Source organism: Molossus molossus, unplaced genomic scaffold (assembly GCF_014108415.1).
Source record: "Molossus molossus isolate mMolMol1 unplaced genomic scaffold, mMolMol1.p scaffold_m16_p_7, whole genome shotgun sequence".
NCBI lineage: Eukaryota > Metazoa > Chordata > Mammalia > Chiroptera > Molossidae > Molossus > Molossus molossus.
In genome coordinates this window covers 10,963,949-10,987,998 of record NW_023425401.1, presented here as the reverse complement: position 1 = coordinate 10,987,998, position 24,050 = coordinate 10,963,949, and the positions used below count along the sequence as shown (strand labels likewise).

The window sequence follows — 24,050 nt, the reverse complement described above, 5'->3', positions numbered from 1 at the left end:
CCTGATCCATAATAGTGCTTGGCATTGTACTTTGCTGAAAAGATCATATACTCGTTTGGATGCTTGATCTGAAAGTAGATTTGTGATGATTATGAAATTTTCGCATGGAGTTTTCTTGGCTGCCTCTAACAAATTTGGTTTTATTTGTTGTTTTTCTTTCTTTTTTTTTTTTTTAAAGGATTTTGGCTGTCTGCTTTTTTTCATGTCTCGATCTGCAATAACTATATGGATATGTGCTTGTACTTGCTAAATATTTTAATTTTGCATATTTTACTGCTTGAATTTTAAGTAATTTCTTTGGGCAATGCAAATTAAGAGCTTGAGGCTACAAGTGAAATATCAATTAGCAGAAGTTTTTAATTAGTTTATAAATGTATGTTCCTTATCTACTAAATATTTTAACATTTCATATATTACTAAAATTGAATAAAATTTAAAATTTAGTTCCTCAGTCACACTGGCCATATATCAAGTGCTCCTTTTGGGCTCTGTGTGTCCTGTACCACCATTTTGGACAGCGCAGAGGGGGACTGTGTCCTCACAGAGGTCTGCTGGACAGCGCTGTTTCCCGTCCAGTGGGAGGAGGTCGGCAGTAATGTGGACGCTCATTTCTGATACCAGTTTTTACAAGTTTAATAACTCCAGTCTTGAGCTGTTTTCTCTAAATATGATGGTAGCCATCTCCTTCTTAAGTATTTCAAACTGAAAGTTGCCTTAAACAGTTCATCTGCTTCAGTAATTATGTTATTTTAAGGTGAAATTGTTTCTTGTAGCAAAATTCATGAAGTAGTGAAAAGGCCAAGTTACTTAGCCTAAATTTGAATTCTGACCTTAGGACTCACTAGTTTAGTAACTTCTGGTAAGTTACTTAACTTCTTTGAGCCTCAGTTTGCTTACCTGTAAAATGGAGGTAACATTATTTACCTCATAAAATTTAAAAAATGAAAAGGCTTAAATACGTCTAAAAGCATGTAACAAAGTGGGCACATATAGTACTTTTAAATACAGAATGAAGCCAAAACATTTCAATTAATTAGGCAATGTCATTTAATTGGAGCTGTTCCCAGCCTGACAATTATAATAGGTCTCTAGAAATGGCTAGATCCGGAGTATTCTGTAGAAGTTTCTGGTGGCCGAGGGATTGTTTATGACATTGTGTAAAGTTAAAACTAGAATACCAGAATGGGGAGGAAAAGAAATAGAAAAAAGATCAACTTTGTTTTTGGAGAAGTCCATAAAGTACTTTCTGATAATAATGAAAATAAAAACTAATACTTTGTAGTTTTGTAACTAAATTTTTTACATAATTCTTTAAAATTTTATATCCATAATATTTGAGTGCCTTTATTAAAGAAGAATAAAAGGAAACTTAAGGTTTCCTTCTGGGATTGCCTAGCCAACCATTAATGAGAATGGAAATTCATATTACGTTTTCAACTTTAAATCTTATGCTCTTTCTACTTCAGTAGCTGTGTTTCTCAGGCAGATGCATGTATATTTCAGAATCTCTAGGGATGGGCCCAGGTATATGAATTTTTTTCCTACGTTGAAACAGAATATATACCCAAGTGATTCTGGTGCCCACCTCTGGTTAAAAAATATTGTTCTTTTCCAGGTTTAATTTTTCTTTTCCTGTTTCAGTACATCTAAATTAATGCATAGACCATGTGAATAAAACAAAGAATGAGACTTATAAGTGATACATTGATTGAACTTTTATTGTTCCAGATATTTAGGTAGATCATCAACAATACTTCTAAAAAAGCAAGGCAGTTTAGTTTCCTGTTCACAATCTTTTTTTTTTTTTTTATTCCTTGCCTGAGGATATTTTTCCATTTGTCATTAGATAGAGTGGAAAGGAGGGAGAGACAGAGAGAAACATCAATGTGCCTGTTCACAATTTTGAGTGTTTTCTCCATTTGATCAGTGCTGGTGGTGACGGAGAATCCAGACTATCCAACTACGGAAGTTAAATTTATCAATGTTCCCCTTCCTGCTTCCCTAAGATCAATTTTGGCTAGTTAGTAGTCTGCTTTCATTGTATCCAGGTCCTAAAGCATTGACTCCTTATCACCTGTAGGTAATATCTTAATGAATGTGTTCAATTGCTTGGCTAAAGATTTTTAATAATCTTTCCTCAGCTGTCTTGAAGATGTTGCAGTGTCCTGGATTTAGTGGTATTTCCAGGCCTTTCTTAACTCTGAATGTATCACATTACCAAGCTCAAAGCAGAATGAAAAGACAGTGTCATGATGGGGTGAGAGAGGTGAATACTTTAGCAAACCCGCAGGTCGGCCGCAGTTCATCACTTTGCATAGTGAATTTTCAAAGATGAAAAATTTTTCAAAACTACAAAGACAGATTCTATTGGAAATAAGACTTTCAGATTTGAAAATTAAGCATTTGCTATGTGAGGCAGTAAGTGAGGTTTTGCTGTGAGACTGAACTGTCTTTTAACTTTCAGAGATGCTTATCAAAATGCAGTTGAGCAGGGGCAATAATATGTTAACAGTGGCTGTTAATTTCTGAGCAAAAGATCTTTTCACTAGAAACTATTTACAGTGAATATTGGGCTATTTGTGTGTTGAAATTAATGTGTTTGGGATGTTCTTGTATATAGGTGTACCTTTCTTAACATAGGAAATACAGTTCTGATTATTTTTTAGTACTAAGATTTAGAGAGCTTATCATTCTGTTAATTATATGCAGTTTAGATTTATCTTTGTTATACTGTAAATTTTCTTATAAACAAGATAAAACCAAGGCTTTTTAAGATATTAAAGTTTTCACCCTAGCCGGTTTGGCTCAGCGGTTAGAGTGTCGGCCTGTGGACCCAGAGAGTCCCGGGTTTGGTTCCCGCTAAGGGCATGTACCTCGGTTGCAGTTTGTCCCCACCCTGGTTGGGATCTTGTGGATGGCAACCAGTCGATGTGTCTCTCTCACATCGATGTTTCTCTCTTTCTCTTCCCCCCTCTCTCCCTCTCATTCTATCTGAAGATAAATGCAAAAATGTCCTCTGGTGAGGATAAAAAAAAAAAAAAAGATTTTAAAGTTCTCCCAAATCAAAGATTTTAAAAAACCTATGGCAATAAAAAAATGAGACTTGATAGTCATAGATCAACTTAAAAGTATTGTAAGACGGCTATTTTTCAGTGAAGCATGCATTCAGAAGCCTGTACTTAGTGGATTTCGACTTACTTTCATTTGGTGTTGAGAATCTGTTGCATAGACTTATATGGCAAAAATACTTTTTCTTTTTTAAAAACCTGTCCATCTCATTTTCTTAAATTATAATATTTGAGATTTATATGGTTCATTTAGACTTAAATCTAGATGTATTGTTAATGTATTCCAAATGTAGAAAATCTGATACCCCATTACATCGATTCTAAGACATACTTCTTCTTCATACTTTGAAAAATGAGATGCATCTTAAAATTGATTTGTATCATAGTTTAATGGAGGCATTTCTTCCTTACTTGGTGGTATATAAAACTAATAGGTAATCACTGGTGTCTTAGGCTTGATAAAAAGTGATGGTTGATTTTTTTTTTTTTTTTTTTTTATTGCAGTTTATGATGTGGTATATCTTTGTGGTAAAAAAAAAAAAAATCCAAGTGCTGAGAATATATTATGTTATTTGAAATTGTAGACTGTTAGTGTTTCCTTTAGATCCTTTCCTTTTTGTTCTCACTACCATCATCCTAGTATCAAATCTAAAACAATTTAGTAATGTGCTTGATGTTCTTTATTCACCGGAAAACAAGCCAGGAATTGGGGGTGCACATTGCCTACCTAACACTTCCTGAGGAATTTGTGGCAAGAGTGTGGTTTTTTTTTTTTATCCTCACCCGAGGACATTTTTGCATTTATTTTCAGATAGAGTAGGAGGGGGAGAGAGAAACATCGATGTGAAAGAGACACATCGACTGGTCGCCACATGCACAACCCCAACTTGGGCCGAGGACAAACTGGAACCGAAGTATGTGCCCTTAGTGGGAACCGAACCTGGGGTTCTCTGGTTCGCGGGCCAACCGTCTAACCACTGAACCAAACTGGCCAGGGCAAGAGCGAGTTTTATAGCATGCTAGAAAAAGCAACGAGAAAGGGCTTGATAGGCCAGGGGGTCGGCTGCAGGTTCTATTTTCTGGGCAAAGAAGAGCTGGCTAAAACCGAGCTGGAAGACCAGTTGGTGTTAGGTTTCCTTGGCAGGGAGGTGTTCCCCTTTGCACAGGCTAACTTAGGGTTGGATTTGTGACATGGCTGAGGCTATTAGGGTGGCCTCCACTTTATGGGTCCCCAAGTATCAGTTAACTTTATCCCTAGTTAGGTAGGTGCTTTACATTAAACTGGTTCCCTATATGTGGAAAGCTGTCCAGAATTAAAAAAAAAAAAAAGTGGAGATCCAGAGAAGGAGGTGAGACTTGGGCTTGGGTTAGGGGTCAGGTGGAGTTGGGGTCATGGGTGGGACCTGCAGGGTTAAGAAAAGAAAACTGGGGGAAGAATACTTGAGGGGTTTGTTAATATACAGCATTTTCCATTTACCCAGCTTGACTTGTCCAGAAATCCTTTTTGGGTTAAGTCTCTGGTGGTGACATACTAGCTTGTGAGCAACTCAGTAGTTAGCTAAAATCACCTCAACTGTATTTCCTGGATTCCAAAAGCGTAAATCCTTGCCAAGGCCTTTCCTTGTCTGTGGCAGTTGCCCTGGTACCCCTCTAGCCTACGGGTAAAGCATCTGCTGGTACATGTCTTTTATAGACCAAATGGAGTCTGTGTTTCCTCGTAATGTGCAGTCTCATAATGAATAACTTAAAGGGAAATGCTTATGGAATGTCTTTTTCTACAAGGAATTATTACAGTTATGTGCACAATTGAATTTGTTGGTTTGAATAGTACAAATACTTAATTTTTGGAAACTTTCTTACTTTCCTCTGTCTTTCAGCATTTAGGTAGAGATTGGTTTAGTCTTTCCCCTAATTTCAAATACAGGTGCTGAGTTTTATATATTTCTGACAAAATATGCCAGTCAGCACTCTTTTTCAATTAGTATTTATATCTTCTCTCTGTTTTATTGTCCTGAATTTATTTTCTCTTTCCTCAGAGGATGTCCTGAGTAAAGATGCTGGGGAATGTGCAATATGCCTGGAAGACTTGCAGCAGGGAGACACTATAGCACGACTGCCTTGTCTGTGCATCTACCATAAAGGGTAAGTTTCTTTCTCTGTGAACCAAGTTGATGTTAGAGTAGGTCTTCCTCAGAGTTTCAAACATTGTAGTTAGGGCTGAAAGATTTCTTTATTGGAAATCCCACCCCCCATCTCCTCTTTATTTCTTAAAAAAACAGCATTCTTTTTTTCCTGCTAGAACTAAGATTTTAGCCCATATCTGTTTGTATCCAAAAATCTGTCATCTGTTCAGCATTTACTGTGACCCAAGTATTGTTCATAGCTTCTTAAGTAGGTTATCTCATGTAAGCATTGTAACAGTCTCATTTCACAATGGGAAACAAGCTGAGGAACTATAGTAAAGAAATCTCTCCAGGTCACCTGGTTAGTAAGTGGAAGAGCTGAGGTTCCAGCCATGTCTAATTGACTCCTGAGCCCACCTGGCTTCTCCTGAAGTATTCTTGGTTTCAGAGCAACACAGGAAAATTTTTAAATTAAAAACAAAAAGTTTAAATAACCACAGAAAAAATAGAAAAGTCATTTTCAAAACAGTAAAAGGAGTAAGGTGGAACTTTGTTTAAAAGCAGGGGATAGGGCGGGGGAAGCCTAGAGAAAACACTAGTAAATAGTACAAAATAGAGAAAAGTAAATACAGTATCTGTAATTATATCTAAATAGAACAGACTCACCAGTTGAAAACAGATAGAAAGATTGGGATATGCTTTTGATAAGCAACATACTTAAACATGAGGATATAGAAAAAAATATGCAAGGCATAGAAAATTATCAAGGCAGCCCTGGCCGGTTTGGCTCAGCGGTTAGAGCGCCGGCCTGCGGTCCTGAGAGACCCGGGTTTGGTTCCCGCTAAGGGCATGTACCTCGGTTGCAGTTTGTCCCCGGCCCTGGTTGGTCGTGCGGGTGGCAGCCACTCGATGTGTCCCTTTCACGTCGATGTTTCTCTCTCTCTCTCTCTCTTCCTCTCTCTCCCTCCCGCTCTGTCTGAACAAAAAAATGGAAAAATGTCCTCTGGTAAGGATAAAAAAAAAAAAAGAAAAAGAAAATTATCAAGGCAAATTTTAGCTAAAACTAACAAAGCTAAATTAATACCAGACAACATAAACTTTGTAGCATAAAGTATTATTAGTGTGATACGATGATAAAAGAATATGAAATTTCAGTTTTTGTGTACCAGAACATAGTCTCAAAGTCAAATATTTATAGAACTGTCAGAAAAAATTACAAATTCATCATGATAATGGGAAATTTCAAGCAAACACACACAAACTGAGTCAAGACCTAGAAAAATTGATTATAGTTAACAGGTTTGATCTAATGGAGTGATATGTGTGTGTGTTTGTCTTTCTGTGTCTGTTCCCAATAACTAGAGAGTATATTTTCTTTTCAAACACACTTGAATTATTATAAAAATAGATTGTGTGCCATAAAGGAAGTCTTAGCAAGCTGTAGAGAATTGTAATCATACAGAAAGATGTTCTCTAACTACCATTATGAATCAATAATGAAAGATAATCTTTACACATTAACTTTTTTTTTTTTTTTTTATTCTTACCTGAGGACATTTTTCCATTTTTTGCACAGATAGAGTGGGAGGGAGAGAGAGGAAGAGAGAGGGAGAGAGAAACATCGATGTGAAAGAGACACATCGAGTGGCTGCCACCCGCAAGACCAACCAGGGCCGGGGACAAACTGCAACCGAGGTACATGCCCTTAGTGGGAACCGAACCCGGGTCTCTCCAGACCGCAGGCCGATGCTCTAACTGCTGAGCCAAACCAGCCAGGGCCACACATTAACTTCTAAGTTACTTATGAATCAAAGAAAAGTGTAACGGAACTTAGAAAATAGTTGGAACTGAATAATAACGAAAACCTTTTGGACATTTTTCTAGACTGGGAAGGTTTGTATTAGAGTAGAAAGAAAGATTGACAATCAGTAAGCCAAGTTCTTAAGAAGTTAGAAAAATCACAGCAGAATAAACATAATGAAAATGGAAGGAAAAAAATAAAGATCAGAGAAGAAAATAATGAAATAAAAATATTATATGCTAGAGCAGAGACTAACAATGTCAAAAGTTGGTTCTTCGGACAGACTAACGAAAGAAGAAAGCCTTTGGCAGGATTGTCTCCAGAAGTAAAAAATAAACAGTACAGGGATGAAAAGGGACATATAACTTCAGATATGGCAGAAATTAAGATTAATTGGAAAATTCTGTGAAAAAATTCTCTTTAAAAATTTAAACAAAATGGGCAATTTCCTTGAAAATATAGTACTACCAAAAATGAATCAAAAAGAACTTGAAAAACGTGAATCAACTAATAACTACTACAAGTAGTTATTAACACTAACCCTGAAAAACAAAAATATTAAAACAACAAAAGCCCAGAAACCTATAAAACAGGCCTACAAAGACAGTTTGATGGCAAGTTCTATTAGACATGCAAGGAACACCCGGTTAACAGTAATACAGTTCTCCCAAAGTAGGAAAAAAAATGGAAGGTTCTCCCACTTATTTTATGAGAATTATATAAACATGCCAAAATCAGACAAGGACAGTATAGGAAAGAAATTTAGAAGGCAGTCAGTTTCATTTATGAACACAAATGCAAAAATCCAAAAACCAAATTCTTCCATCTATACCTAACATAATGCCTCATGACCAAGTTGGATTTATGGTAGGATTGCAAAGGCACTGTAAGATTAGAAAATGTATATATGTGACTGATATTAACAAAGGAGAAAGACCATGTTAACTCAATAAATGTGAGAAAACTTTTGGTAAAATTATATACCTAGAGTATTAATGATTTTAAAACAAAGGCAAAGAATAAATATTAGATAAATTATTAAAATTAATATGCATTTTAACTGGTTGCCAGATATAAGATCAACTTATAAAAATTAGTTGCATTCATATCCCAATAAGAAAAAAATATATAACATTTTTTAAAGAATAAAGACATTAATAGCAACAGAAACTAAAACAGCAGTAAGGTGTATTAAGAATAAACCCTGCAGCCCTGGCCAGTTTGGCTCAGCGATTGGAGCATCAGCCTGTGGTCCAGAGAGACCTGGGTTCAGTTCCCACTAAGACCTTGGTTACGGTTTGTCCCTGGCTCCGGTGGGTTGTGCGGGAGGCAGCCACTCGGTGTGTCCCTTTCATGTCGATGTTTCTCTCTCTCTCTCTCCCCCCTCCCCTCCTCCTTCCCTTTCACTCTATCTTAACAAAAATGGAAAAATGTCCTTGGGTGAGGATTAAAAAAAAAAGAATAAACCCTGCAGTCTTGGCCGGTTTGGCTCAGCAGTTAGAGTGTTGGCCCACGGACCAATGAGTTGCAGGTTTGATTCCAGTCAAGGGCACGTACCTTGGTTGCCATTCTTCCCCAGCCCTGGTTGGGGTCAGGTGGGAGGCAGCCAATTGATGTGTGTCTCTCACATCAATGTTCCTCGCTCCCTCCCTCCCTCTCTATCTGAAGATAAATAGAAAAATATCCTCTGGTGAGGATTAAAAAAAAAAAAAAGAATAAACCCTACAGCCTGGCCAGTGTGGCTCAGTGAACTGAGCATCGACCCATGCACCAAGAGGTCACCAGTTCGATTCCGGTCAGGGCACATGCTCAGGTTGTGGGCCAAATCCCCAGTGTGGTGTATGCCCGAGACAGCTAATCGATGTTCTTTTTCATTGATGTTTCTCTCTCTCTTCCTCCCCCTAAAAATATCCAATAAAGAAAAATAAATAAATAAAAACATAAATAGCAACAGAAACTACAACAGCAGTAAGGTATATTAAGAATAAACCCTATAGCCCAGCCAGTGTGTCTCAGTGGTTGAGCATCAACCCATGCACCAAGAGGTCTCCAATTCAATTCCCAGTCAGGACACATGCCCAGGTTGTGGGCCCAATCCCCAGTGGGGGCATGCAGGAGGCGGCCAGTCGATGTTCTCTCTCATCGATGTTTCTATCTCTCCTTTTCCCTTCTTCTCTCTAAAAGCAATAAAGAAAAAATTTTTTAAATTAAAAATAAAAAAAATAAACCCTCTTGCCCAGCCAGTGTAGCTCAGTGGATTGAACATCGTCTCAGGGACTGAGAGGTCCCGGTTCGATTCCCAGTCAGGATACGTGCCCAGGTTTTGAGCTCCATCCTCAGTAGGGGCCATGCAGGAGGCAGCCAATCAGTGTATCTCTCTCACATTGATGTTTCTCTCTCTCAAAAAATCAGTGAAAAAGAAAACATTTTTAAAAAAAAGAATAAACTCTACAAAAGATATTCAAGATTTAAAAATTTTATTGAAAGATATTATAGAAGATCTAAAATGTGGAGGTATACCATATTGTGGATAGGAAAACTCAATATCCTAAAGATGTCAATTCACCAAATTAATCTGTGTAATTAATACTATCCCAGAGCGACAATGACACAAGATGATACCAACCATGGACTTGGATAAGTTATGAAAACTGAATATACAGCCTTAAAATAGAATGTGGACCTAAAAGCATCCTCTTTTATAAGATTTGTACCAAAAATTGATATGAATGACATAGTTCTAATGAAGTGGTGGACCCGAGAGCCATATCAGTGCCAGCAAAATGGCAGAATTTACATAGGATCAAAGTTGTCCTGCAGGGGCTTCAGCTTCTAATGATGTCTAAAGAAAATAGGAAACTTCCTCAGCTGCCTGAAGGACATTGTTACAGCAATTAATCAAAAACAAAACCACAGGCCCTCTCCCTCCCACCATTTCCCTTACGCAGTCTTTATTTTCCACAGTAGTAAATTTTCTAGAGAAAGCTTAACGACCTCAAAGTATGGGAGAGGAAGCTCTCATCCAAAGGCAGTTTATCTTAAGATACTGTAAATTGTACTAATTTTTGTTCATTTGTAACAACAACAAAAATTCTATCCCAGTCAAATCTCAACAAGTTTGTTCATGTAGCTTAATAAGTTGAGTCTGAAGTACATATAACCAAAGAGTAAAGAACCAAAACAGTCAAGACACTCATGAAGAAGACAACCATGCTGGCGGGGCACTTGGTCTATGCAAATTCATTATAAGACTCTTAAGACAGAGTGAAAAGGACATAGGTAGGCCAGTGGGACAGAATAGTGTCCATAAACACTCATGCATTTGTGAGACAGACACTATAGCATAGGGTTTAAGAGCATGGAAACAATCAATGGAAGAAGACTCTTTGGTCAGATGTATTTTAAGACTCCCAAGATTCGAATCCCAGGCCCTCCATGAATTCACTGTTTTGATCTTGGTCAAGTTACTTAGGTTTTCTCTCTCTCAGTCTGTAAAATGAGGCAATAATACCAACCTCAAAGACTTAAGGTTTCAAATGACTTAAATTTTAGAAAGTACTGGCATGTGATAGATGTTATGTAAGTTGCCAGAGTGGTAATACAATGTAGTAGGGAAAGAATGAACTAGTCAATGCATGATACTGGGATCATTTGGTTATTGTTAAGGAAAAACGGTTGAATCTCTATCTTACATTTGAAATAAGAATCAATTCCGATAGATTAAACATCTGCCTATGGAAACCAAAATCTAAAGTGTTGAAAAAATATAGCAAAATGTCCTTGACTTCTTGGTAAGGAATTGGGGGTAGGGGAGGCTAAGATAGCGCACCTAATAAAAACTCAAAAGGAAAAGTTGATAAATTTGACTATATTAAACTTTAAAACTTTCTTGCATCATAATACTGTGAAAAAGTAAAAAACTAGACCTCAGACTGAAAGTTTTTTTCAATACACATAACAGCAAAGGTTTGGTATCTGAAATAATACTCTTTTGCAATGACCTTCTGTGATGCAATAGCTCATTGCAGTTGGTAAATGGAGCATGGTGACAATGTAATGAATGCCACATGATCTTTCTGGTTCATACACAATATTTCTCTGTACATTAATGTTTTTTTTCATCAGATGAAAACATATATGGAAGAAAGCAATGGAAGAAGACTATAAGCATACCCATTCACTGAACATTCTTACACCCATTTCCATTAGGCCATGGGCTTTATTTTGGAACTGCTTGCTTCATGGTTCTCAAATTTTATGCCTTGGCTTTTGTCTTCATAACCCAATAGTATCAATCCTTCCTTAATCCTCTTTATGTCAACCTATCTTCACCCTTTAAAAAGAAAATTTTACACAGGGTGTCTGTAGATTCTATTACATTTTGAAAATGAAATGTACTTTAATAAACACTGGGTTTATAATTACACTGTTCTGTGTATATACTTTTTTGGCACACCCTATTGTGTATGTGGTATTTTTTTTATTTGGAGCACACATCTTTGTTCTAGTTACAAAGTTGCATTGTTTCAGTGGTTAGCCTTTACCATAGTTTTTTCCCATAAGTCCTGTTTTGCGTGATTGTGTACAAAGCAAATATCAAAAATGTGTATATTATAGCTGAAATACTTGGATAATAACTTCCTACAGATCTTTTTATTTATTTATTTTTTAGAGAGAGAGAAGAAGGGAGAGAGAGAAAAACATCAGTGTGAGAGAGAAACATCGATCCTGCATGCCCCTAAATGGGGATCAATCCCCGCAACCTGGGCATGGACCTCTCAGTCCATGGGATGATGTTCAGTCCACTGAGCCACACCGGCCAGGCTACAGATCTATCTATTAAAAAAGACAAATCAGAATAGAATGGCAAACATTGTTAACAGTCAGTTCAGAAAAAAGGAACCCCAAATGGCCAGGAAACATACAAATATAAGTTGATATACTTGGCAGATAGCTCTAGAATAGCTGTATTCTGTACATACCCTATCCTGTAACTCAGTAATTCCACTCCTAGGTATATGCCCTGGGGGGGAATTCTTGATTTTGTGCTCTTGGGCAGTGCTGATATTAATAAATATTAATTTTTCCCTTCCACATATTAGCCAAGCCGTCTTCCTTTATGGCATGTGCAAACTTGACATGTTGTGTCAATAGTGAGAATGTTAAATGTGCAGATCCAGGGTGAGATAAGGAGCTTAAGCCAGAACGTAAATTAATACAATTTTGGCTTTGTTGAGAAAGTCCTACAATGATTTTTTTTTTAAAGTTAATTAAAACCATGTGTTTAGTGGCAAAATTAATGTGTATTCTGGCTCAAGCCCCTTGTCTCATTGAGAACTAGTAACGTACAGCTCTGTGGACTAGCACTGTGTCTGTGAACCACACTTTGGGCAACACCTCACCAAGAGACATTTATAAGAATGTTCATAGCATCATTGAAAGTGTCCATCAGTTAAAAAAATGGATACATAAATTGCAATATGCTTATGTAGTGGAGTACTTTTACACAATGAAAATGTAAAAACTAGGGTCTTATTAGCAATTGCAAATCTCAAATTCATTTTAAAAAGCAGTTAGAAGAAACATACTTTATGGTAGCATTTATATAAAATTAAAAACATGGGAACAACACTCTGTGTTGTTTTGAATGTGCACATACACAGTTACAGTGTAAGAAAATGCCTAAGAATGAAAAGCACCAAATTCAGGATAGTGATTTCCTGTTGATGTTAGGAGAAGCAAATACAATATTTAAATAGTGTGAGTAGCAATTGATGTAAGAACCTAGGGCTTCAAGTGATTACTTTCTCAAGATGAGGCATAATTACATGGCTATAAAATAAGAAGTACCCATTTTAGATCATGTAGGTACTGTTCAGATGTACTGTGAACTGTTAATACATCTGGAGTGTTTTGTTCAGTTCTCAGGACTTTGTTTTAAGAGGTATTCTGGTAGACCAGGGGACCTCTAGAATCAGGGGAGTAGGATAGAGAGCAGGCTGAAAGAGTGTCATAGCTGCATTGGGCTTGTTTATTTTGACAACAAAAGTCTTAGTAGCAACAGAAATTGTTTTAAATAATTCAAAGAATATCATGTGGCTGAGATACTTTACTTTTTTTCCTTTTAATTTTGTCCATCATTTTTACCTACTATACCGTCATTCTCTTAGGACGTGAGAATGATAAATATTAATTTTTCCCTTCCACATATTAACCAAGCCCTCTTGCTTTAAGGCATGTGCAAACTTGACATGTGTCAACAGTGAGAATGTTAAACAGTTTAAATTCTGCTTGGGTAACTTCCTAGCTATTGGGCAAGTTACTTAACCTTTTCAAGGCCTTGAGTTTATCATTTGCCACAGTGAAATAGAGCTTTCTGTGTGATGGATATGTTATGTTTCTGTACGGCCTGGTTAGAGTAGCCACTAGCCATGTGGCTGATGAGCATTTGAAACGTGGCTAGTGTGACTGAGAAATTGCGTTGTTGTTTTTTTTCATTTAATCTTAATGAATTTAAGTTTAAACAGCCACGTGTGGTACGCGGCTACTGCACTGAACAGTACAGATCTACAGGAGGATAATTATGTGCACCCTAATATTTAACTTCCAACAAAATCATAAAATATTTCATAAATACAAGTGGATGATGATATACTTGTTTATGTATGTATGTGTATTGCAGGATGGAATAGAATTAAAATAAGTTTAATATTCACATATGAATATGATCTTTTAAAATGTGATGCAGTATTGTCAATAATTAAAAATTAAAAGCAGTTTTTTATTACATATATAGGTGATCTGAACAAGTTGATATTTGCATAAATGAATAACTATTTTTTTTTTTTTAATCCTCACCCGAGGACATTTTTCCATTCTTTGTACAGATAGAGTGGGAGGGAGAGAGAGGAAGAGAGAGAGAAACATCGACGTGAAAGGGACACATCAAGTTGCTGCCACCCGCATGACCAACCAGGGCCGGGGACAAACTGCAACCGAATAACTATTTTGAAGAGAGGCACAGCTTTCAGATTTGTCATTTAATTTTGAATATTGGTAAAGTGGTAGTTCTTTAGATTCATTTTTAATAATGATTGTTGCTTAAACTTTAAAGTATTATATAGCATAATTTTATAAAAATTATTTTCTTACCTGTCTAGAATAAGCAAAATGTAATAATTACATCTTTATCTTTTACTTATATGTATATGCCAAATATAATCATTTAAAATATTTAATTTTTCTTTTGAAAAAATAAAATCAAGAAGCAAACATTTTTATTATAGCTGTCATGCTGTTAGTAATTAAACATAAGTGTTTCACTTTTTCTGGTTTTACTCTTTTCTAGCTGCATAGATGAATGGTTTGAAGTAAATAGATCTTGCCCTGAACACCCTTCAGATTAAGCATCAGCTTCCTGTTTTATAGGTAATTCTTCCCTTTTCTATTTTAATTGCTTTTTAAAGTGTTATCTGAATTACGAATTCTTAGCCACTTTCTTTGTTCATCTATAAGAAGCAACTCTTCATTTGTTAAAGATTTGTCATGAAATTGCAGCAAGTCAGTCACAACTTCAGGCTCCACTTCTAATTCCAGTTCTGCTGTTTCCACCACATCTGCACTCACTTCTGCCACTGGGGTCTTAAACCCCTCAGAGTCATCTGTGAGGATTGGACTCAACTTCTTAACTCCTGTTAATGTTGATATTTTGCCTTCTTCCCATGAATCGCTAATATTTTTAATGACATCTATAATGGTGAATCCCTTCCAGAAGGTTTTCAGAGGAATGACTGTCTATGGCAGATACAGCCTTGGCGAATATATTTCTTGAATAAGACTTGAACTTCAGAATTACTTCTTGATTCTGACTTAGGCTGCGGAAGGGACATTATGTTAGCAGGCATGAAAACAGCATTAATCTCATTGTACATCTCCATCAGATGTCTTGGGTGACCAGGTACATTGTCAATGAGCAGTAATATGAAAGGAATCTTTTTTATCTTAGCAGTAGGTCTTCATAGTGGGTTTTAAATATTCAGTAACCATGTTATAAACAGATGTACTATCGTCCAGGCTCTGTTATTCTATTTATAGAGCACAGGCAGAATAGATTTAGCATAATTCTTGGCCTTGGGATTTTCAGATGGTAAATGAGCATTGGCTTCAACTTAAAGTCATAACTGCACCAGCCCCTAACAAGAGGGTCAGTCTGTCCTTTGAAGCTTCAAAGCCAGGCATTGACTTTTTCTCTCTAGCTGTGAAAGTCCTAGATGACATCTACAAGGCTGTTTCTTCTGCACTGAAAGTCTGTTGTTGAGTGGCCACCTTCGTCAGTTATCTGGGCTGGATCTTCTAGGTTATTTGCTGCGGCTTCTACATCAGTACTTGCTGCTTCACCTGCACTTTGATGTTAGGGAGATGGCTTCTTTCCTTAAACCTCCTGAACCAACCTTGGCTAGCTTCAAACTTTTCTTTCTTTCTTTGTTCTTTTTTATTAATCCTCACCCGCAGATATTTTTTCATTGCTTTTTAGAGAGAGTGTAAGGGAGGGAGGGAGAGAAAGAGAGAGAAACATTGATGTGAAAGAGATACATTGATTGGTTGCCTCCTGCACAACCCCAACCCAGGCCAGAGATCGAACCTGCAACCCAGGTAGTGCCCTTGACCAAGAATCAAAACTGCAACCCTTCCGTCCTCAGTCCAATGCTCTAACCGTTGAGCCAAACTGGCCAGGGCCTCAAACTTTTCTTCTGCAGCTTCCTCACCTCCCGCAGCCTCCACAGAATTAAAGGGAGTTAGGGCCTTGCTCTGGATTAGGTTTTGGCTTGGTGGAATGTGGCTGGTTTGATCTTCTCTCCAGACCAAAAGAACTTTGCTCATATCAGCAATAAGGCAGTTTCACTTTCTTATTCATGCTTTCACCGGATTAGCACTTTTAATTTTCTTCAAGAACTTGTCCTTTGCATTCACAACTTGACTAACTGGTGCAAGAGCCTACCTTTTGTCCTCTCTCAGTTTTCAACATGCCTTTCTCACTAAGCTTACTCATTTCTAGCTTTTGATTTAAAGTGAGAGATGTGTGACTCTTCCTTTCACTTGAACACTTGGAGGCCATTGTAGGGTTATTAATTAGTCACATTTCAATATTGTGTCTCAGGGAATAGGGAGGCCCGAGGAGAGGGAGAGAGACTGGGAAACAGGCAGTCCCTGGAGCAGTCAGAACACACACAACATCTATTGATTAACATTGTCTCATCTGGGCAAGGTTTGTAAGCTCCGAAACAATTACAATAGTAACATCAAAGATCGCTTATCTCAGATCACCATGACACATGTAATAACAACACCAGAGTTTCAAATATTGATATAGTCTTTATTGTAGAAGGGGGATAACTGTTATGTATTGGTGATTTTTGTGTGTGTGATATTTTAAGCTTTAATTGGTCCTCCTGTGTCCTTGATCTGTTCTTTTGCAGAACACTATAATTTTATGATTTTCTTAGAATACTAAGTAAGTGTGTGAAAATTTACCGTGACTCAAACAATGCTCATAGGGAAATGAATGTTGCGTTTTGATTTGTATTACTATTGTGGATCTCTGCTTAAACCAAAATGTGTCTACTTTTACACAGGTTTTCTTCTAAAGATGCTTGAAAAACCAAGAGGATATGAGGATCTGTCTCTGGAAAAACAAAAACAAAAAAACGCAGGCATACTCAGCCAAGTATCTGAGTTCTGTGCGACTCAGTCTGCAGAGATGGACAATCGTATAGGGAAAGAATCCTGCTGAAGGGAGGACATTTGCCACAGAACTTAGTGTACCAAACATGACATAAGGACTCACAGGGATTTTGAAAATGCTGCACATCCCTTAATAGTCATCTACATAGGTAATGCTGATAAACATTTTGTATTCAGACGCCAAAGTTAACTGATTTAAAAGTTAATTTACTTTTATTAAGTTCTCTAGAGTTGCGCATCTAGTATTTTGATTTGTTGTGTTTTTTAGTTTTTTTTGGGGGGGGGGGTGTCTTTATTTTTCCCAACATGATATTTCTTTATTCATCTATTTTTAAATTGAAGACCACATAATTTTCTTCCTATAAAGTCTTAAATGTGGAACCAAGAAATGTAATCAAGCAGTGAAACATTCTCTGAATGTAGACCATGATCTCAAGTTCTTCTGTTATTTTTCCCCCAAGAATGGAAAATAGACTTCTACATAGGAAAGCTAAAATACGTTAACATTTTAAATTAAAAGTTTAATACTATCAGAATGCTGTCCAAAGAGTAAATCAGGTTACGTAATTACATTTTAATTAATTAAATCTTGGATTGTCTACTGAATTGCAATCTCTTAAGTATATTGTTTCCTCTTAAATAAAACTACTCAACAGCTAATCAGCAACGAATCATCTTGCAGCTATGCAACTTAAAAAATATATATATACAAATTACCAACTTTAAGTGCTACCAGCTACAGTAACTTTGTTTTAACGGGTATTTTTGTTTGTTCTTTTCATGTAATTATTTTATTGTGCTTTGCATCTCCAGGCAGTTTTCCTACATTTGGGTAAAATGCTTTAGCAGGTTGTAAGCTTAATAACTTATGAAAAGAGTAAAATAAAATTTTCTTGAGTGGAACTTGGAATAATTTGAGGGACTTTTATATACTTTTAAAAATCAGAATTCAATTAGAATGCCAGATTTATAGCAATTTGCATCTTTAATTTTTCCAGATAATCTGGAGGTTAGTGTTTGATACATGATTTTTTAAAGCAAATATAAGATTTTGTTAATTTATAATTTATTAATGTGTTATTGTAATTGAAAATGTTATAGAACTTTTAAATTCAGTCTTGTGTAGAAAGAAATGTATTAAGCAAAATTATGTGAATAAATATTCCCACAAAATACATCTGAATGGTTAAAAAATACTGGAAGAGAGCTATTAGGGCTACAATACTGAATGTCTTTTTTTTTTTTTTTTTAATATCAAAAATACCAATAAGTAGATTCCTGTTTCCAACATGGGGAAAATGTTATCACTGAGTGTTTAAGCAATGCACTTTTACTTGGTATAATCGAAAGTCTCACAGTACTGTTTCCTTGTTTTAAGCCTTTAGTGTATTTACATATTTGCTTTTCTATTTAATGCTGCTACCTTTATTCTCCTCAAATTTTTTTTCTCTATTGCTTTTTGATTTTTATTTTTTTAAGGACATGTACAGGAGCCAACTGCTGCTACCCAGAAAAATTTGTGTATTATAAAAAATTAAAAGAGTTTTTATTTGCTTTCTGTGTGATTCTAGACCAGATAACATTTTCTCTAAAGTTATGCTGTGAAATGCCTTTGGTTATGCTGCATTTGATAAACAAATCCCAAACCTCCAGTGCAACAGCCGACAGCACAGTTTCATAGGTGCTTTTTAAACCAGTTTTGGAAAATATTTTTCCCTCAAGGGAAATATTCTTTTCTTAGATTTTTTTTTTTCTGTTATCATGAAATCTTAATATGAATCCATTTTATTTCACATTTTCAATTTTGGAAGCTTTCACACATACACACACCCCCACCCTCACTACAGGAAAAACCTCTTAGAATGTGAATAATTCGTTTTTTTCTACTACTGGTATAATGTTATTTTGTTGTCTTCCATTCTTAAAAGAAAAGATCTACAGCTGTGGTAGCTCACTGTTAATGTTCTTCTGGAAGTTGATTTTTGGATACGATTTACTCATCGACTTTCAGAATGTATCGGCTTAGGGTCACTTCTCGTCTTGATCCTGGACCATTTCTCAGTCTTGCTCTGTCAAGGTCTGTGTTGCAGCTGCTGCAGGAGCAGCCCTGTGCTCTAACAGAAAGCTCAGTGTGTCACCGCCAAGCGTGACTTGATCATTATGTTTGTCTAGAAAAGTATTTACTTAATTTGTTTATAGCAATCCCTTTTTCATTAAAATTTACAAAAGTTAACATTTTTTCTACCTTAAATTCAGTTTCCATCAATGACTTCCTAAAAAGAACTGAGAAATTGACAAGAAAATGTTTTTAAAGCCCAAATGCTCCCGTTTTTATTCAAAGTCGCTATTCTGGAAAATATAAGTAATATTCTACATAATGTCACTTACAATATTTGTAAACCTTACGCGGACACTGAGTAGTGTAAGTAGGACATAAAATCACATTAGATGTTTAAATGTGTAGCTGAAAGTACTGGCAGCTGAATGTTATGGAGACAAAATAACAGGTCATCAAATTGGTTATAACTTTCTAGAATCTTTGTAAATACTTATTTTCAAATAAGATCACACTTGTGAATATAGAAAGCAGTATGTTCTGAAATTTCACTTTACTGCCACTCTTTACTTCAATGAATTTATTGCCGATTTTGATTCTTTGTCTAACTTAGATCTGGCTCCTCACCCCCCACCCCAGAGTGTATAAGAGATAGCAAAATTATTGTCTTTCTTTGGGCTCTTTGCCAGAGAAATAGGCTAAGTAAGCATATTGATCTGGTTTTCAGATTTGGTTACAAATCAGATAGAGATTGTGTTTTAAGAGCAATGTTTATAATTGAAATATAAATAATGGTTTCTATAACTGATTTTTTTTTGTAGTAGCTGAAACAACGTTTAAAAACTCATGCTGTTAACTGTTGCATACCATATAGATTTTACATTTCTTTTATATGTCATACAATTATTTCAGTTTTCACCCCACTAAACATTAGGAGAATGTAGCCCAGAAATGCCCGAGGGGCACCCTCAGCATATTTGCAGTATGTATTTTCAAAAGATTTCAGTTTAAATGAGTTAATGAAAATGGCAGATTCCATTTCAAAGCTTATTTTACTTTCTAAAGTTGGGATTAGTGTCATGTAAGAGCAATCATTTAAATTAACTTAATTATAGCAAGACATAGGAGTCTTCTTCAAATGAAAAAGATTGTAAATTAAATGTAAATATTACCTATTTTTTTTTTTTTTTACTAACTTGGAGAGTGGGAGAAGGGAGATGTTCTAACAATAAGCTACATTTGAGCAAAGCATGTGACTCTCTTTTAAAACTCAAGAACAATGAAATTTACCATCTGATTGACATCCACATTATGCATTGATAATAATACTGAAGTCATCTTACTCTTTTGCAGAGGAAGTTTCCATATAAATTTGGTTATTGGAAACTTTGTAAAACTACATAAAGGTAAATGTTGCTGATTAAATATGAATACTATTTGTTAGTTGCAGGAACTCTTCTAGTTCATTTGGACCATTTTCTTGCAATTTGATTTATCCTGAGGTGAGCTCAGTACATATTGACAATAGGTGGTTAAATGTGAAGTGTCCCTTGTTCTTGTACAGATATTTTAATTCTGGCATGAATTATTTTGTCTTTGGCTTGTTCCCCTTTATTTCTGAGGTATATAACTTCTGATGTTTTCTTGGTTGTTTTGTGAATAACAGTAGTTCAGTTATCTGTCTTACTGTCTGCTTTTCCTCTCTACTGGTATCTTTCCATTCTGAAACTAAATTGACACTTGGTTTTCTTTAGGGAAAGTGGCTACTTGGTATACTCCTAGTAGTGATTTTTATTTAAAAACAACTGGTGAAACTTCTTGGTAATAATTTACCCAGGTAATACTTTGAGTACCTACCGTATTCTGTGAATGCTGTGCTTAAGGTAGGGAACTGAAAGGTTTTTTTAATCACAGAATTCCTGTCTTGATTGGGAAACACCTGATAACTTTTAAGTCTGGTGATTCTCTGTGGAAGGTAAAAGGCATCAAAGAAAACCAGATATGTTAATATTTATGAAAATGCAGCATTACTATACTTATGGGAGTTGGTATATTTTCAGATATCAGTTTCAGGCCATTGGCTAGTAATAAGGTAGACTGTTGGTTGCTTATTTTATAGAGAGGCAAAAAACAGCATGGCATAAACTCACATCCCAGAAATAAATGAAATTTTAAAAAAAGGTATTGTACTGTCTATTAACCAACATTGCACTTCTTAGCTCTGCCCTGGGCTGTGGGTACCTGTCAGGACCCCAAGTCTTAGGATCAGAGTGACTGATTTCTTCAATTGCTAGATTCTCTTGCCTGCTTTTTTGATTGGATATGCTGAGATTGATAGGTACTGATGCTTTGTGTTTGTAAACTTACATTTCTGCTGGTCCCCTGTTACCAGTGAACCTTCATCTTGAAAAAGTTTCATTATTAGTCAATAGCATTTTGAGCACCTGTGTGCATATGATACAGTTAGCAGGCTTTATAGAGAGATACAAGAGATTTAGGAATTTTATGATGATATTGACCTTTATTATTAGAGCAATCCATTACATTTTATTTCTTTGCAATGACAATATGAGTTTTATTGTTTGAAAATCAAGATAATAATAATAGATATTTACCTCTGTTGTTTTGTTCGTGATTTCCACAACTCTTTGGTAATACCTCTTGATTTCCTCCATTAGAGAGAATTTTTCTGTTAAATAAGGTATCAGAAGCATCAATCACAAGAAATACAGAAAATGTACTAGGGCCCTGGCCAGTCTTGCTCAGCAGTTAGAGCGTCGGCCTGCGGACCAGAGAGTCCCAGGTTTGATTCCCACTAAGGGCTCGTACCTCAGTTGCAGTTTGTCCCTGGCCCCGGTTGGGGTTGTGTGAGTGGCAGCCACTTGATGTGTCTCCCTTCACTTCGACGTTTCTCTCTCTCTCTCTTCCCACCTCTCTCCCTCCCGCTCTATCTGAAGATAAATGCAGAAATGTCCTTGGGTGAGGATTAAAAAAATTAAAAAAATAAAAGAAAGCAAGAAAATGTGCTAGGAACAATGACTTGTATGTTCTTAACTAAAATGGGGCAATTCATTATTGATATTTTTAATAAATAGAGCTTCCAAATGATTTTGCCACATTCTGTGTTATTTAGAAGCTGAATAAAGAGAAGAGTACTTTCAAGGAAATTGTCATTTCTACCCTTATGTCTAGACGTTGACAGTACATACCAATAAAACCGAGAATTATCTGAATGCTGAAATTTTACTGTGAATTAACTGATGTCACTGTTTGTTTATCTATTTTGGTATAATCATCACAAAATTGAATCCAAAAGTATAGATTAAACTTTTTTAATAGCTTAAGAAATGACTGTTTGTGGCGGCAGTGGATGAAAAACTCTTTCTTCATTACTTAACCATTGTAGAGATGTGATTTGAAATTTCTGATATAAAACCTATTTGTAAATTTGTAATTGAAGTGTGATTGGAGAACTATTAAGTTTGGTGGGGAGATGGTCTGTCAGGGCATCATCATAACTTTTAGAATTTAGATTGTATTTAGTGACATTCCATTATGTTTTAAGAAGTGGAGTAATTAATCTTTGGAAGCACAGTTTTCAGGATATAAATTTTTTAGTTTGTAGCATAGTGATTAAGAACATGGATCTTGTCTGGAACCAACTGCCTAGTTTTGCCATCTCTGTGACATGGGATGAGATACTTAACTTCTCTGCGCCTCGCCTCTGCCTATAAAAAGAGGTAGTACTACTGCCTATGTCAAGGTGGTTGTGAGGATTAAATGGGAGGGTACATATGTACACTAGACACATAGTAAACACCTAATAATGTTAGTGGTTATTGTAAATAATAAAAGTATTTGTGCCCATCTATGAATAAATAATTTTTGTTATTCTCTCCGGTCATGGGGTGTGGGAATAACAACTTAGACCTTAACTGATGTGTTTAAGAAACCTAAGTCTAATAGAGGACGGTGTGAGTTCTGATCTTCCCTCTTGGTAAAATCTGGAGATTTACTATTTTGGCAGTTATATATTAAGCACTGCTTGGTTCTATGGACTGTTAGGGGCCAAGAGTATTGAAATCAAGGATAATTGACCTCTAGGAACTAAATTTTATTGGGTAAAGCAAATAAGTAAACAGTATATAATGAAGAATAATAATTGCTGTGATCGACATATACACAGGGTGCTGTGGAGGGAGCAAGGAGAGTCATTAAACTCAGACTAGGCAAGAGAGTGATTAACTGAAGTCTTGAGAAGCAAACAGATCATAGCGCTAGGGGATATGATAAAAGGACATGTTGGGTGGGAAGTTCGGGAAGGGTATTCCCAAGGCAGAAGGCGTAACTCAGTCAAACATGACCCTCTTGGAGAGCTGCTGAGACCAGAGGTGAGCAGCTAACACATCCTGAAGGATGCTTGTGCCAAACTATGGGTGAAGCATTCGAAGCAGGAAATAGACAATCAGATATGCCCTTAAGAGTAGACAGGGATGAGACCGCAGGCAGGGGTGCCTGTTAGAAAATGTATAGTAATTGAGGCAAAGTGTTGAGGAGCAAAGCTAAAACAATGACAGTAGGGAAAGCAAGAATGGGAGAACTTAAAATTTAGAGTAGAATGAACTCATCGTGGTAGTCTTTAGGTGAAAGGGATCAAAGACAATACCAGGAAAGCTCCCAGTTGACCTTTTTTTATATCCTGAAGGTTAGATCTTAAGGACAGAATATCTCAACCTGGGCAAAACTTATTATGCCAAAAGTACCTCTGGCTAACCTGAGATGAAGATAAATTCTGACACACAGGATTGGATCTTAAATGGGAGGCAGAGCCTTGAGAGGAGCCAGACAGGAATACTGGGCAAGTTGTGAGAAAGTGCGTGTGTGTGTGTGTGTGTGTGTGTGTGGTGGGGGGGCGGTTATGTAATACTACACGTTCATGGGAACACCAGTTCAAGCTGTTGCAGGTTTCTCCATTGGTTCAAAGGTGCTCCTGTACATAACTTGGAACTTCGTAGACCAGGAATTCTACAAAGCAAGGCCTGTGAGAATAACAGAAACTCAACACCAGAAAGAATTGTCCTAAAATATTTTTAAAACCCCTTATAGTCATAAATATCATTGCACGATTTCAGATTTGATTTCCCACTAAAATACAGTAAAAATAATTTTTCTACAGTACCCAGTGACACTGTAATTAATACAAAGTTGTTAAATTCTGCCACACAGTGCCTTATTGCTAGGGTTCTTCTCCATGAACTTAC

The 24,050-nt window shown here is 36.3% G+C and overlaps 1 protein-coding gene and 1 pseudogene across 1 annotated transcript in view; both read left to right on the top strand.

Annotated features, from left to right (window-relative positions):
- The window catches only part of ZNRF2 (zinc and ring finger 2), a 71,617-nt gene extending 54,934 nt beyond the window's left edge, over positions 1 to 16,683 (top strand). The window contains exons 3-5 of the mRNA XM_036246589.1: positions 5,105 to 5,210; positions 14,341 to 14,420; positions 16,625 to 16,683. Coding sequence (XP_036102482.1) covers positions 5,105 to 5,210; positions 14,341 to 14,398 — 164 coding nt within the window. The 3' untranslated portion in view covers positions 14,399 to 14,420; positions 16,625 to 16,683. The remainder of the gene's footprint in view (positions 1 to 5,104; positions 5,211 to 14,340; positions 14,421 to 16,624) is intronic.
- On the top strand, positions 7,840 to 10,292 carry LOC118619802 (annotated as a pseudogene).
- Positions 16,684 to 24,050: the final 7,367 nt, after the last annotated feature.